Source organism: Kogia breviceps, chromosome 1, assembly GCF_026419965.1.
Source record: "Kogia breviceps isolate mKogBre1 chromosome 1, mKogBre1 haplotype 1, whole genome shotgun sequence".
In the NCBI taxonomy this organism is placed as follows: domain Eukaryota; kingdom Metazoa; phylum Chordata; class Mammalia; order Artiodactyla; family Physeteridae; genus Kogia; species Kogia breviceps.
This window is the reverse complement of record NC_081310.1, coordinates 24,143,880-24,159,197: the sequence shown is the minus strand read 5'-3', so window position 1 is coordinate 24,159,197 and position 15,318 is coordinate 24,143,880. Positions and strand designations below refer to the sequence as shown.

Sequence of the window (15,318 nt, the reverse complement as noted above, 5' to 3'; positions counted from 1 at the left end):
AGTCTACACCCTATAATATATAATTGTTAAACTCAGGTATATTGTTATGGACTTTTTATATATAGATTATGTGGACTTTTGTGTTCAAGTAGGGGGAGCTAATTAGCTTTTGCAACAATTTTTTTTTTTTTAACAAATTTTTTTAAACATCTTTATTGGAGTATAATTGCTTTACAATGGTGTGTTAATTTCTGCTGTATAACAAAGTGAATCAGCTATACATATACATATATCCCCGTATCTCCTCCCTCTTGCTTTTCCCTCCCACCCTCCCTATCCCACCCTTCTAAGTGGACACAAAGCACCGAGCTGATCTCCCTGTCTATGCGGCTGCTTCCTACTAGCTATCTGTTTTACATTTGGTAGTGTGTATAGCCCCATGCCACTCTCTTGCTTACCCTTCCGCCTCCCCATGTCCTCATGTCCATTCTCTACGTCTGCATCTTTATACCTGTCATGCCCCTAGATTCTTCAGAACCCTTTTTAAAATTTTTTGGATTCCATATGTATATGTGTTAGCATACGGTATTTGTTTTTCTCTTTCTGACTTACTTCATTCTGTATGACAGACTCTAGGTCCATCCACCTCACTACAAATAACTCAATTTTGTTTCTTTTTATGGCTGAGTAATATTCCGTTGTATATATGTACCACATCTTCTTTATCCATTCATTGTTGTTGATGGACACTTAGGTTGCTTCCATGTCCTGGCTATTGTAAATAGAGCTGCAGTGAACATTGTGGTACATGACACTTTTTGAATTATGGTTTTCTCAGGGTATATACCCAGTAGTGGGATTGTTGGGTCATATGGTAGTTCTATTTTTAGTTTTTTAAGGAAGCCCATACTGTTCTCCATAGTGGCTGTATCAATTTGCATTCCCACCAACAGAACAAGAGTGTTCCCTTTTCTCCACACCCTCTCCAGCATTTATTGTTTGTAGATTTTTTGATGATGGCCATTCTGACCAGTGTGAGGTGATACCTCATTGTAGTTTTGATTTGTATTTCTCTAATGATGAGTGATGTTGAGCATCCTTTCATGTTTTTGTTGGCAATCTGTATATCTTCTTTGGAAAATGTCTGTTTAGGCCTTCTGCCCATTTTAATAATTTCTTTTTAAAAATGTCCTCCCAGTGTCTGATTTCTGAACAAGCTTTTGGAACATAACACATTCATAAAATGGAAACTGCTTTTGTTCAATATTTATGACTATAGAGTAAGTTATTAATAGCTAACATTCTTGTATTACTTGGTCTAAGAAAGTAGGGAGTAACATCATGACTTTATATTCTTCATCTAGGTTCAGTATGCTGCTTATGTAACTGTGGGAGGTGTCACCTCTGTTATTAAGCTGATGTTTGCTGGACTTTTCTTTTTATTCTTTGTGAAGTTTGGCATTGGAAGGCAACTCCTCATAAAAGTAAGTAATATTTCTCTGAAGTTAGACCTCTAGAAGTATTTTCCATGAATTTTTGAAAATATCACTAAAGGTTTTTTTTTTTTTCCTATAGTTCCCATGGCTCTTCTCCTTTGGTTATTTTTCAAAACAAGGTCCAACACAAAAACAGGTAACCCTTTCCTTTGTATCCAGGTCTCTAAAATAATATTTTTCTTTATTTCATTTTTACTTTTCCTCAGTGTAGTGAAAATAACAGCTAAGACCTGGTGAAGCACTTACTGTGTTTCAGACACTCTTTTATGTTCTTTACATAAATTAGGTTACTCAGTCTTTTTGAACACTCTTTGAGGTGTTATCTCCATTTTACAAATGAGGAAAATGAGTCACAGAGAGGCTTAGAAATTTGCCAAAGTCCTATAGTGAGTAAATGGCCAAGTTAGGATGAGAACCCAGCTATCTGGCTCCAGAAATTATATTCTCTTTACTTCATAGAGATTTCAAATATTTTTACTCTTCAATTTTTCTCCTTCATTATCTCCTCCTTTTTTACGTCCTCTCTCCCCCTCCCCCAAATCTTCCCTTCCCTTTCCTCTTTCACACACCCTGGATCCCCATGGTAGATAAGTTGAATTACCATCTGTCCGGTATCCTCAGCATAACTGCTTCAGGCACTTCAGATTTCATGTGTAAAATGTAAACGTCTTTCCACCGAACCCTCTTCTTCCTTCTGTATTTCCCACCTCAGTTGGTGGCACAGTCATCTGCCCAATCCTGAATGTAGGCATCATTCTAGATTTTTCTCCAAATCCATTGCAACTACCTTAGTTCAGGTTCTTATCCCTCTTCTCTTCTCTTCTCTCTCTCGCTCTTCTAATTGTGGTAAAATGCACATGACATAAAATTCCCCATCTTAACCATTTTTAAGTGTTCAGTGGTATCAAGTACTTTCATATTATTATACAAACATCACCACCATCCATTTCCAGAATTGTTTTCATCTTGCAAAACTGAAACTCTATACCCATTAAAAAATAACTCTCCTTTCCCCTTTTTCCCCAGTTCCTGGCAAACACAATTCTACTTTGTGTCTATGAGTTTGACCACACTAGAACCTCATGAGTGGAATCATGCAGAATTTGTCCTGTGATCAGCTTATTTTACATAGGATAATGTTCTCAGAGTTCATCCATGTTGTAGCATGTGTCAGAATTTCCTTTCTTTTGATGCCAAATAATATTCCATTGTATATAGGGTTGTTTCTAAGTATCTTCAGAGGATTGGTTCCGGGATTCCCCACAGGTACCAAAATCCATGATGCTCAAGTCCCTTATATAAAATAGCATAGTATTTGCATATAACTTATAGACATTGTCCTGTATACTTTAAATCATCTACAGATTACTTTATAATACCTATGTGAATACTATGTAAATAATTGTAAATGGTATGTTAATAGTTGGTGGCATGAGGCAAATTCAAGTTTTGCTCTTTGGAAATTTCTGGAAGTTTTTTTCCCAAATAATTTGGATTTGACATTGGATGAGTCTGTGGACACAGAAATCATGAATATGGAGGGCTGATTGTATATACCATATTTTGCTTATCAATTCATCTGTCCATAGACACTTGGGTTACTTCTATTTTTGTCTATTTTGAATAATGCCTTTATGAAATTGGGTGTGCAGATATCTCTTTAAGACCCTTCTTTCAGTTCTTTTGGGTATATTCCCAGAAATTCAGTTGCTGGATCCTGTGGTAATTCTATTTTTAAATTTTTGAGGAACCAACAAACTATTTTCCACTGTAGTTGTACCATTTTACATTCCCACCAACTGTGCACAAAGGTTCCAATTTCTCCACATCCTTACCAACACTTGCTATTTCCTTATTTTTTTTTATAGTAGCCATCCTAATAGTTGTGAAGTGATCTCTCATTATGGTTTTGATTTGCAGTTCCCTAAATGATTAGTGATGTTTAACTTCTTTCCATGTGCTTATTTGTTTATTTGTATATCTTCTTTAGAGAAATGTCTATTCATGTCGTTTGCCCATTTTTGTACTGTATTGTTGAGTTCAAGGAGCTCTGTATATTAATCCCTTATCAGATATGTGATTTGCAAATATTTTCTCCCAGTCTGTGGGGTTGTCTTTTCACTCTGTTAATAGTGCAGGCCCTTATCTTTCAGCTGAACTGTTCGTAGTCTTCCTAGTATTTCTTTCTAATTCATCTTCCCACTGTTGTATAAGAAATCTATGATGCAAATTGACCCGGTTCCCAAGGATGGTTCGACATACGCAAATCAATCGGTGTGATACACCACATTAACAAAAGAGGAGACAAAAATCATAGGACCATGTCAATAGATGCAGAAAAAGCATTTGATAAAATTCAACATCCATTCATGATAAAAACTCTCACCAAAGTGGGTGTAGAGGGAACATATCTCAACATAATAAAAGCCATTTACCACAAACGCATAGCCAACATAAAACTCAACAGTGAAAAGCTGAAAGCCTTCCCACTAAATTCAGGAACAAGACAGAGATGCCCACTCTCATCACTTCTGTTCAACATTGTATTGGAAGTCCTAGCCACTTTAGTCAGACAAGAAAAAGGAATAAAAAATATCCAAATTGGAAGGGAAGAGGTAAAATTGGAGATGACATGATACCCTATATAGGGAACCCTAAAGACTCCACACAAAAACTATTGGAACTAATAAATGAATTCAGCAAGATAACAGGATACAAGATTAATATACAGAAATCTCTTGCAGTCCTTTACACTAACAATGAAATATCAGAAAGAAAAAGTTAAAAAAAAATCCCGTTTAAAATCTCATCAAAGAAAAAACTAGGAGTAAACTTAACCAAAGTGGTGAAAGACCTATATGATGAAAACTGTGAAACATTCATAAAGGAAATAGAAGATGATTCAAAGAAATAGAAAGATAGCCCATGCTCTCGGACTAGAAGAATTAATATTGTTAAAATGGCCATACTATCCAAAGAAATCTACAGATTTAAAGTCATCCCTATCAAATTACCCATGAAATTTTTAACAGAACTAGAACAAATAATCCTAAAATTAATATGGAACCACAAAAGATGCAGAATTGCCAGAGCAATCCTGAGGAAAAAGAACAAAGCTGGAGGCATAACCCTTGTAGACTTCAGACAATACTACAAAGCTATTATAATCAAAAGTGTGGTATTGGCACAAAAACAGATCAATGGAACAGAATAGAGAGCCCAGAAATAAAACCACACACCTAAAGGCAATTAATCTTTGACAAAAGAGGCAAGAATATACAATGGAGAAAAGACAGTCTCTTCAGCAGGTGGTGTTGGGAAAGCTGGACAACTTCATGTGTCAATGAAATTAGAACACTCCCTCACACCTTGTACAAAAATAAACTCAAAATGGTTTAAAGACCTAAATATAAGACACGATACCATAAAACTTCTACAAGAGAACCTGGGCAAAACATTCTTGGACATAAATCATAGCAATATTTTCTTAGATCTACATTCCAAGGCAAAAGAAATAAAAGCAAAAGTAAACAAGTGGTACCTAGTTAAACTTAAAACCTTTTGCACAGCAAAGCAAACCATCAGCAAAATGAAAAGACAACCTACAGACTGGGAGAAACATTTGTAAACAATGCAGCCAAACAGGGGTTAATGTCCAAAATATACAAACAGTTCATACAACTCAATATTTTTAAAAATCCAATTAAAAAATGGTCAGAAGATCTAAATAGACATTTCTCCAAAGAAGACATACATCTGGCCAAGAAGCACATGAAAAGATGCTCAACATCACTAATTATTAGAGAAACGACAAAACCACAATGAGCTATCACCTCACACCAGTCAGAATGGCTATTATCAAAAAGTCTACAAATAATAAATGCTGGAGAGGGTGTGGAGGAAAGAGAAGCCTTCTACACTGTTGGTGGGAATGTAAATTGGTACAGCCACTATGGAAAACAGTATGGAGATTCCTTAAAAAACTAAAAATAGAGCTACCATATGATCCAACAATCCCACTCCTAGGCATATATCCAGAAAAGAGGAAAACTCTAATTCAGAAAGATAAATGCACCCCAATGTTCATAGAAGCACTATTTACAATAGCCAAGACATGGAAACAACCCAAATGCCTGTCAACAGACAATTGGTTTTAGGAGATATGGTGTATATTACTCAGACATAAAAAAAGAATGAAATATTGCTGTTTGCATCAACGTGGATGAACCTAGAGAATACCATACTAAGTGAAGTAAGTCAGACAGAGAAAGACAAATATTATATGATATCACTTATATGTGGAGTCTAAAAATTGATACAAAGGAATCTATATACAAAACAGAAACAGACTCAGACATAGAAAACAAATTTATGGTTACCAAAGGGGAAAGGGCAAATAAATTAGGAGAAGGGGATTAACAGCTACAAACTACTATACATAAAATAGATAAGCAACATGGATATACTATATAACACAAGGAACTATGTTCAATATTTTGTAATAACCTAAAATGGAAAATAATGCAAAAATGTATATATATGTATAACTAAATCACTTTGCAGTACACCTGAAACTAGCAATACTGTAAATCAACTATATTTCAATAAGCAATAAAATCTGACCCTGTTATCACCCTCTTTAAAATACTTCCTTGGCTTATTGCTTTGGCAATGACTCTTACAGCTGGGACTTTATATATCAGAATCACCCAGAGAGATTTTTTCAAATACATGTTTTGACCCTGGCATCTGGACATTCTGATTCAGTAGGTGTGGAGTGGGGCCTCAAAGGATAGGTCAGTGGTTCTCAGCTTTGGGAGAGAGCCCAAAACACATGACCAGAGATGCAGGTTTGATTGGTGTGGAATGTGGCCTGGGCACTGGGCTTTTTGAAAACTCCCCAGTAACGTTAATGCACTGCCAAGGTTGTGAATCACTGATGTGGAGGTAGGAAGGTTCTGGGTGAGGTTTGGGTTATTTTGGTTCACCCTCCTAGAGCACCAGTGACTGAAGTCCATCTCTGCAGATGTGAGGCCCTTCATGAGCTAGACCTGGATAGCAGATAGGCTTTTTTTTTTTTAATGCCAACTCTGATTAATTGGTAGTAGCATCCTAGAGACTGTGTTGAAAATTGTCTCATTCTGAATGTGTCAAGCCTGAGAGGGTTATGATAATATAGCATGTGTGCCTCAGGCAGGGGAGGAGACAAGTACAGCCTGTGTTTCTGACTTTCTTCACAGCACTGACACGTTAATTCCACCCTGTTGTTCCTCTTCAGTTGTATGTTCTAACCATGTTAGACTGTGATCCATCATGCTACTGCATCCCTTCTTGACTTTTTCCCTCGAAAGGGGTTCTTGAGTTAAAAATTAGGAACCACAGGGCTTCCCTGGTGGCGCGGTGGTTGGGAGTCCGCCTGCCGATGCAGGGGACGCGGGTTCGTGCCCCGGTCCGGGAAGATCCCACGTGCCACGGAGCGGCTGGGCCCGTGAGCCGTGGCCGCTGAGCCTGCGCGTCCGGAGCCTGCGCTCCGCAATGGGAGAGGCCACAACAGTGAGAGGCCCGCGTACCAAAAAAAAAAAAAAAAAAAAAAAATTAGGAACCACTGGTGTAGGAGCAGTTTAAGTGTGAAAAGAAGGAAGAGCTTACAATGGTCCTGATTCCAGTGCTGAAACTTACTAATCGTTATATGGGTTCTTAACACTGTTGAGATTTATCATGGCCAGAAGAATTGGTTACTCACTGTAACTAATTCACAGGAGCCTGAGGTATATAAACCAGAATGCAATTAATTAAGTTAATCAGAAATATATCTATTAGGTAGGTAAGATAATTTCAGGACAAGGCATTGTCCTGCTTACTTATTCTCTCCATTTTAAGCAAATTACAGAAGACAATTCCCTTTTTTTTTAGTGGAATCAGTCTTCACAAGAGATGGACTACAGTTCAGGTAGCCTGGAAGAATTATCCTCTTTCCCTTAGACATGTTTGGACAAAAAAAAATCAATAACTTATCTCCCCTTCTGTTTCCTCTTTTCCTTTCTTCTCTACTTGCCAACACTAATTCTGGGAGATTTAGTGTATAGTGAACAATCAATCAGGCCGTGAAAGGCTTGGATGCCATCCTATTTAATTTTTTCATCCTATTATTTTAAGATAATCTCTGCTCAGATCTCATGAACTCACAATTTATAATGTAAAGCTCAGGCATTTATAAGGCTACATGTTGTAGGATGAAGTGAGGGAAATGGGAAGGAAAAGTGGTCATGCCTGAGAAAGCTGCCAAATATCTTTGCACCAAGGAAGTCCACTTGGTTTCTTTTGTGAAACTTATCCAACTTGGCTTCCTCCTATTTTTATTTGGAATTCATCTTCTTTGGTATTGGCCTTTGACAGCATATGACCTTGGACATACATGAGTAGATGAATCTATTGCTACTTTTAAATAATAGTTACCTAATTTTGATAAATGTACTAAAAAGCTCCTATCTTTTTCTTTATTTTTTATTCAATTTATTTAATCTAAAAAAAAATCCAGTTCATTGATTTCTTCCACCCCTACCCCCTGCCTCTGACAACCAGCAATCTGTTTTCTGTATATATGACCTTAATATATATATGCGCGTGCACGCACGCACACACACACACACACACACACACACACACATATACACATTGCATTTTCTTTATCCATTAGTGGACATTTAGGTTGTTTCCACATCTTGGCTATTGTAAATAATGCCGTAGTAAATATGGGGATGCATGTATTTTTTTCAAATTAGTGTTTTTGTTTTCTTCAAATAAATATCTGGAAGTGGACTTGCTGGATCATATGCTAGTTCTGTTTTTAATTTTTTGAGGAACCTCCATACTCTCTTCTATAGTGGCATTCAATTTACATACCCACCAACAATTCACAAGGGTTCCTTCTTCTCCACATCAACACTTATTTGTCTTTTTTGATAATAGCTATTCTGACAGGTGTGAGGTGATATCTCATTATGGTTTTGATTTGCATTTCCCAGATGATTAGTGATATTGAGCATATTTTCATGTGTCTGTTGGCCATCTGTATATACTTTTTGGAAAAATATCTATTCCATTCTACTGCCCATTTTTAGTCAGGTTGTTTGAGATTTTATTGGTGTTGAGTTGTATACATTCTTTGTATATTTTAGTTATTAACCCCTTATTAGATACATTGTTTGCAAATATCTTCTTCCATTCAGTAGGCAGTCTTTTTGTTTTGTTGATAGTTTCCTTCATGGTGCAAAATTCAATTTAATGTAGTCCCACTTGTTTATTTTTGCTTTTGTTTTCCTTGACTGAGGAGACATATCTAGTAAAGTATTGCTAAGACCAATGTCAAAGAGCATACTACTTATATTTTTTTCTAGAGATTTTTGTGGTTTCAGGTTTTATACTTAAGTTTTTAATCTACTTTGAGTTTATTTTTCCATATGGTGTGAGACAGTAGTCCAGTTTGATTTTTTGCATGTAGCTCTCCAGTTTCCCAACACAATTTATTAAAGAGGTTGTGTTTCCTGTTGTATATTCTTGCCTCCTTTGTAGTAGATTAATTGAACATGTAAGTGTGAGATTATCTCTGAGCTCTCTATTCTGTTCCATTGATCTATGCATCTGTTTTTTTCTGCCAGTACCATACTGGGTTTTTTTGTTTGTTTTTTTTGTTTTTTGTTTTTTTGGCCATGCCACCGTGGCTTGCAGGGTCTTAGTTCCCTGACCAGGAGTCAAACCTGTGCCCCCTGCAGTGGAAGCATGGAGTCCTAACCGCTGGACCACCAGGGAATTCCCAGTGCCATACTGTTTTGATTACTGTACCTTTGTAGTATGGTTTGAAATTAGGGAAGATGACACTTCCAGCTTTGTTGTTCTTTCTCAGGATTATTTTGACTATTTGAGATCTTTTGACTTCACAATTAAGAATTATTTGGTCTCAGTCTGTGAAAAATGCCATTGGTATTTTGATAGGTATTGCATTTATTCTCTAGATTGCCTTGGGTAGTATTGTCATTTGAACAATATTCTTACAATCCACAGGCATGGTATATCTTTCTATGTGTTGTCTTCAGTTTGTTTTATCAGCATCTTATAATTTTTCAAGTATTTTACCTCATTGGTTAGATTTTTACTAGGTATTATTCCTTTTGATGCGATTGTAAATGAGATTGTTTTCTTAATCTCTTTCTGATTGTTTGTTGTTACTGTATAGAAATACAACAGATTTGTGTATATTAACTTTGTATCACATCCTGCAACTTTACTAAATTCATTTATTAGTTTTAATAGTTTTTTGGTGGCATCTTTAGGATCTGTTGTATGTAGTATTGTGACCTCTGAAAACAGCGACAGTTTTACTTCTTTCTTTCCAATTTAGATTCCTTGTGTTTCTTTTTCTTGTCTGATTGTTGTGGCTAAGACTTCCAATGCTATGTTGAATAAAAGTGGCAAGAGTGGGCACTCTTATCTTTCTCCTGATGTTAGAGGAGATGCCTTCAGATTTTCACCATTGAGGATGATGTTAGCTGTGGGCTTGTCATATATAGCCTTTTTTATGTTGAAGTATGTTCTCTGTATACCCAGTATGTTCCCTGTATACCCTGTATCACAATGATTGATTTGCAGTTACTGAATTATCCTTACATCCCAGGATAAATCCCACTTGATCATGGTATATGATTCTTTTAATGTATTGTTGAATTCAGTTTGCTAACATTTTGTTGAGGATTTTTGCATCTATGTTCATCAATGATACTGACTTGTAATTTTCTTTTTTTGTGATATCTTTGGTTTTGGTATCAGGGTGATGCATGTTCATAGGATGACTTTGGAAGCATTTCTTCCTCTGCATTTTTTGGGGATAGTTTGAGAAGGTTAGGCATTAACTCTTCTTTAAATGTTTGGTAGAATTCACCTGTGAAGCCTTCTGGTACTGGACTTTTGTTAATTGGGAGTTGAGGGTTTTTTAAATTACTGATTCAGTTTCATTCCTGGTAACCAGTATGTTTATATTTTCTATTTTTTCTTGATTCCATCTTGGGAGATTGTACATTTCTAGGAATTCATCCATTTCTTCTATATTGTCCATTTTATTCACATGCAGTTGTTTCAGAAATCTTTTATGATCCCTTGTGTTTCTGTGATGTCAGTTGTAACTTCTCCTTTTTCAGTTCTGATTTTATTTATTTGAGCTCTCTTTCTTTCTTGATGAGTCTGGCTAAAAGTTTATCAATTTGTTTATCTATCCAAAGAATCAGCTCTTAGTTTCATTGATCTTTTCTATTGTTGTTGTAACCTCTATTTCATTTATTTCTGCCCTGATCTTTATGATTTCTTTCCTTCTACTAACTTTGAGTCTTGTTTGTTCTTACTTTTCTAGTTTCTTTAGGTGTAAAGTTAGGTTATTTACTTGAATTTTGTTTGTTTCCTGAGGTTGGCTTGTAGTGCTATAAGCTTCCCCCTTAGTACTGCTTTTCCTGTGTCCTATAGATTTTGGATTGTTGTGTTTCCATTTTCATGTGTCTCCAGGTATTTTTTTGATATTCTCTTTCTTCATTAAGCCATTTATCATTTAGTAGCATGTTGTTTATCCTCCACATGTTTGATTTTTGCAGTTTTTTCCTTATAGTTGATTTCTGGTTTCATAGTGTTGTGGTTGGAAAAGATGCTTTTTCTTAAATTTACCAAGGCTTATTCTGTGACCTAACATGTGATCTATACTGGAGAATGTCTGTGTGCACTTGGAAAGAATGTGTATTCTGCTGCTTTTGAATGGATTGCTTTGTATATATCTATTAAGTTCATCTAGTCTAATATGTCATTTAAGGCCAGCGTTTCCTTATTGATTTTCTGTTTGTGTGATCTGTTCATTGATGTTAGTGAGGTGTTAAAAGTCCCCTGCTATGATTGTGTTACTGTTGATCTCTACTTGTATGTTTGTTAAGAGATGCTTTATGTATTTAGGTACTCCTGTGTTGGTTTGTTGTTATATCCTCCTGTTGGATTGGTCCCTTTCTACTTAGTAATATCCATCTTTATCTCTTGCTATAGTTTTGGTTTTAGTTTTTTATTTTTTTTTAACATCTTTATTTGAGTATAACTGTTTTACAATAGTGTGTTAGTTTCTCCTTTACAACAAAGTGAATCAGTTATACATACACATATGTTTCCATATCTCTTGCCTCTTGCGTCACCCTCCCTCCCACCCTCCCTATCCCACCCCTCTAGGTGGTCACAAAGCACAGAGGTGATCTCACTGTGCTATGCAGCAGCTTCCCACTAGCTATCTAATTTATCTTTGGTAGTGTATATATGTGCCTGCCACTCTCTCACTTTGCAACAGCCCACCCTTCCCCCTCCCCATATCCTCAAGTCCATGCTCTAGTAGGTCTGTGTTTTATTCCCGTCCTACCACTAATCTCTTCATGACATTTTTTTTTCCTTAGATTCCATATATATGTGTTAGCATACGGTATTTGTTTTTCTCCTTCTGACTTACTTCCCTCTTATGACAGACTCCAGGTCTATCCACCTCATTACAAATAACTCAGTTTCATTTCCTTTTATGGCTGAGTAATATTCCATTGTATATATGTGCCACATCTTCTTTAGCCATTCATCTGTCGATGGACACTTAGGTTGCTTCCATGTCCTGGCTAACATAAATAGAGCTGCAATAAACATTTTGGTACATGACTCTTTTTGAATTATGGTTTTCTCAGGGTATATGCCTAGTAGTGGGATTGCAGGGTCGTATGGTAGTTCTATTTGTAGTTTTTTAAGGAACCTCCATACTGTTCTCCATAGTGGCTGTATCAATTTACATTCCCACCAGCAGTGCAAGAGTGTTCCCTTTTCTCCACACCCTCTCCAGCATTTATTGTTTCTAGAGTTTTTGATGATGGCCAATCTGACCGGTGTGAGATGATATCTCATTGTAGTTTTGATTTGCATTTCTCTAATGATTAATGATGTTGAGCATTCTTTCATGTGTTTGTTGGCAATCTGTATATCTTCTTTGGAGAAATGTCTATTTAGTTCTTCTGCCCATTTTTTGATTGGGTTGTTTGTTTTTTTGTTATTGAGCTGCCTGAGTTGCTTATAAATTTTGGATATTAATCCTTTGTCAGTTGCTTCATTTGCAAATATTTTCTCCCATTCTGAGGGTTGTCTTTTGGTCTTGTTTATGGTATCCTTTGCTGTGCAAAAGCTTTTAAGTTTCATTAGATCCCATTTGTTTATTTTTGTTTTTATTTCCATTTCTCTAGGAGGTGGGTCAAAAAGGATCTTACTGTGATTTATGTCATAGAGTGTTCTGCCTATGTTTTCCTCTAAGAGTTTGATAGTGTCTGGCCTTACATTTAGGTCTTTAACCCATTTTGAGTTTATTTTTGTGTGTGGTGTTAGGGAGTGTTCTAATTTCATACTTTTACAGGTAGCTGTCCAGTTTTCCCAGCACCACTTATTGAAGAGGCTGTCTTTTCTCCACCGTATATCCTTGCCTCCTTTATCAAAGATAAGGTGACCATATGTGTGTGGGTTTATCTCTGGGCTTTCTATTCTGTTCCATTGATCTAGATTTCTGTTTTTGTGCCAGTACCATACTGTCTTGATTACTGTAGCCTTGTAGTATAGTCTGAAGTCAGGGAGCCTGATTCCTCCAGGTCCATTTTTCGTTCTCAAGATTGCTTTGGCTATTCGGGGTCTTTTGTGTTTCCATACAAATTGTGAAATTTTTTGTTCTAGTTCTGTAAAAAATGCCAGTGGTAGTTTGAGAGGGATTGCATTGAATCTGTAGATTGCTTTGGGTAGTAGTCATTGTCACAATGTTGATTCTTCCAATCCAAGAACATGGTATATTTCTCCACCTATTTGTATCATCTTTAATTTCTTTCATCAGTGTCTTATAGTTTTCTGAATACAAGTCTTTTGTCTCCTTAGGTAGGCTTATTCCTAGATATTTTATTCTTTTTGTTGAAGTGGTAAATGGGAGTGTTTTCTTAATTTCACTCAGATTTTTCATCATTAGTATATAAGAATGCCAGAGATTTCTGTGCATTAATTTTGTATCCTGCTACTTTACCAAATTCATTGATTAGCTCTAGTAGTTTTCTGGTAGCATCCTTAGGATTCTCTATGTATAGTATCATGTCATCTGCAAACAGCAACAGCTTTACTTCTTCTTTTCCGATTTGGATTCCTTTTATTTCTTTTTATTCTCTGATTGCTGTGGCTAGAACTTACAAAACTTGGTTGAATAAGAGTGGTGAGAGTGGGCAACCTTGTCTTGTTCCTGATCTTCGTGGAAATGGTTTCAGTTTTTCACCATTGAGAACGATGCTGGCTGTGGGTTTGTCATATATGGCCTGTATTGTGTTGAGGAAAGTTCCCTCTATGCCTACTTTCTGCAGGGTTTTTATCATAAATGGGTGTTGAATTTTGTCAAAAGCTTTCTCTGCATCTATTGAGATGATCATATGGTTTTTCTCCTTCGGTTTATTGATATGGTGTATCACGTTGATTGATTTGCGTATATTGAAGAATCCTTGCATTCCCGGAATAAACCCCACTTGATCGTGATGTATGATCCTTTTAATGTGCTGTTGTTGGATTCTGCTTGCTAGTATTTTGTTGAGGATTTTTGCATCTATGTTCATCAGTGATATTGGCCTGTAGTTTTCTTTCTTTGTGACGCCTTTGTCTGGTTTTGGTATCAGGGTGATGGTGGCCTCATAGAATGAGTTTGGGAGTGTTCCTCCCTCTGCTGTCTTTTGGAAGAGTTTGAGAAGGATAGGTGTTAGCTCTTCTCTAAATGTTTGATAGAATTCGCTTGTGAAGCCATCAGGTCCTGGGCTTTTATTTGTTGGGAGATTTTTTTTTTTTTTTTTTTTTTTTGCGGTACGCGGGCCTCTCACTGTTGTGGCCTCTCCCGTTGCGGAGCGCAGGCTCCGGACGCGCAGGCTCAGCGGCCACGGCTCACGGGCCCAGCCGCTCCGCGGCATGTGGGATCTTCCCGGACCGGGGCACGAACGCGTGTCCCCTGCATCGGCAGGCGGACTCTCAACCACTGTGCCACCAGGGAAGCCCTGTTGGGAGATTTTTAATCACAGTTTCAATTTTAGTGCTTGTGATTGGTTTGTTCATATTTTCTATTTCTTCCTGGTTCAGTCTCAGCAGCTTGTGCATTTCTAAGAATTTGTCCATTTCTTCCAGGTTGTCCATTTTATTGGCATAGAGTTGCTTGTAGTAATCTCTCATAATCTTTTGTATTTCTGCAGTGTCAGTTGTTACATCTCCGTTTTCATTTCTAATTCTATTGATTTGAGTCTTCTCCCTTTTTTTCTTGCTGAGTCTGGCTAATGGTTTATCAATTTTATTTATCTTCTCAAAGAACCAGCTTTTACTTTTATTGATCCTTGCTATTGTTTCCTTCATTTCTTTTTCATTTATTTCTGATCTGATCTTTATGATTTCTATCCTTCTGCTAAATTTGGGGGTTTTTGTTCTTCTTTCTCTAATTGCTTTAGGTGCAAAGTTAGGTTGTTTATTCGAGATGTTTCCTGTTTCTTAAGGTAGGATTGTATTGCTATAAACTTAGAACTGCTTTGCTGTATCCCATAGGTTTTGGGTTGTCATGTCTCCATTATCATTTGTTTCTAAGTATTTTTTGATTTCCTCTGATTTCTTCATTGATCACTTCGTTATGAAGTAGTGTATTGTTTAGCCTCCATGTGTTTGTATTTTTTACAGATCTTTTCCTGTAATTGATACCGAGTCTCATAGTGTTGTGGTAGGAAAAGATACTTGATATGATTTCAATTTTCTTAAATTTGCCAAGGCTAGATTTGTGACCCAATATATG

The 15,318-nt window shown here is 36.6% G+C and overlaps 1 protein-coding gene across 1 annotated transcript in view; it reads left to right on the top strand.

The window, feature by feature from the left end:
- The window catches only part of SCCPDH (saccharopine dehydrogenase (putative)), a 49,439-nt gene that overhangs the window by 22,266 nt on the left and 11,855 nt on the right, over window positions 1–15,318 (top strand). Inside the window, 2 exon segments of the mRNA XM_059068995.2 lie at window positions 1,305–1,424; window positions 1,516–1,572. Of these exon segments, the coding sequence (XP_058924978.2) occupies window positions 1,305–1,424; window positions 1,516–1,572 (177 nt within the window).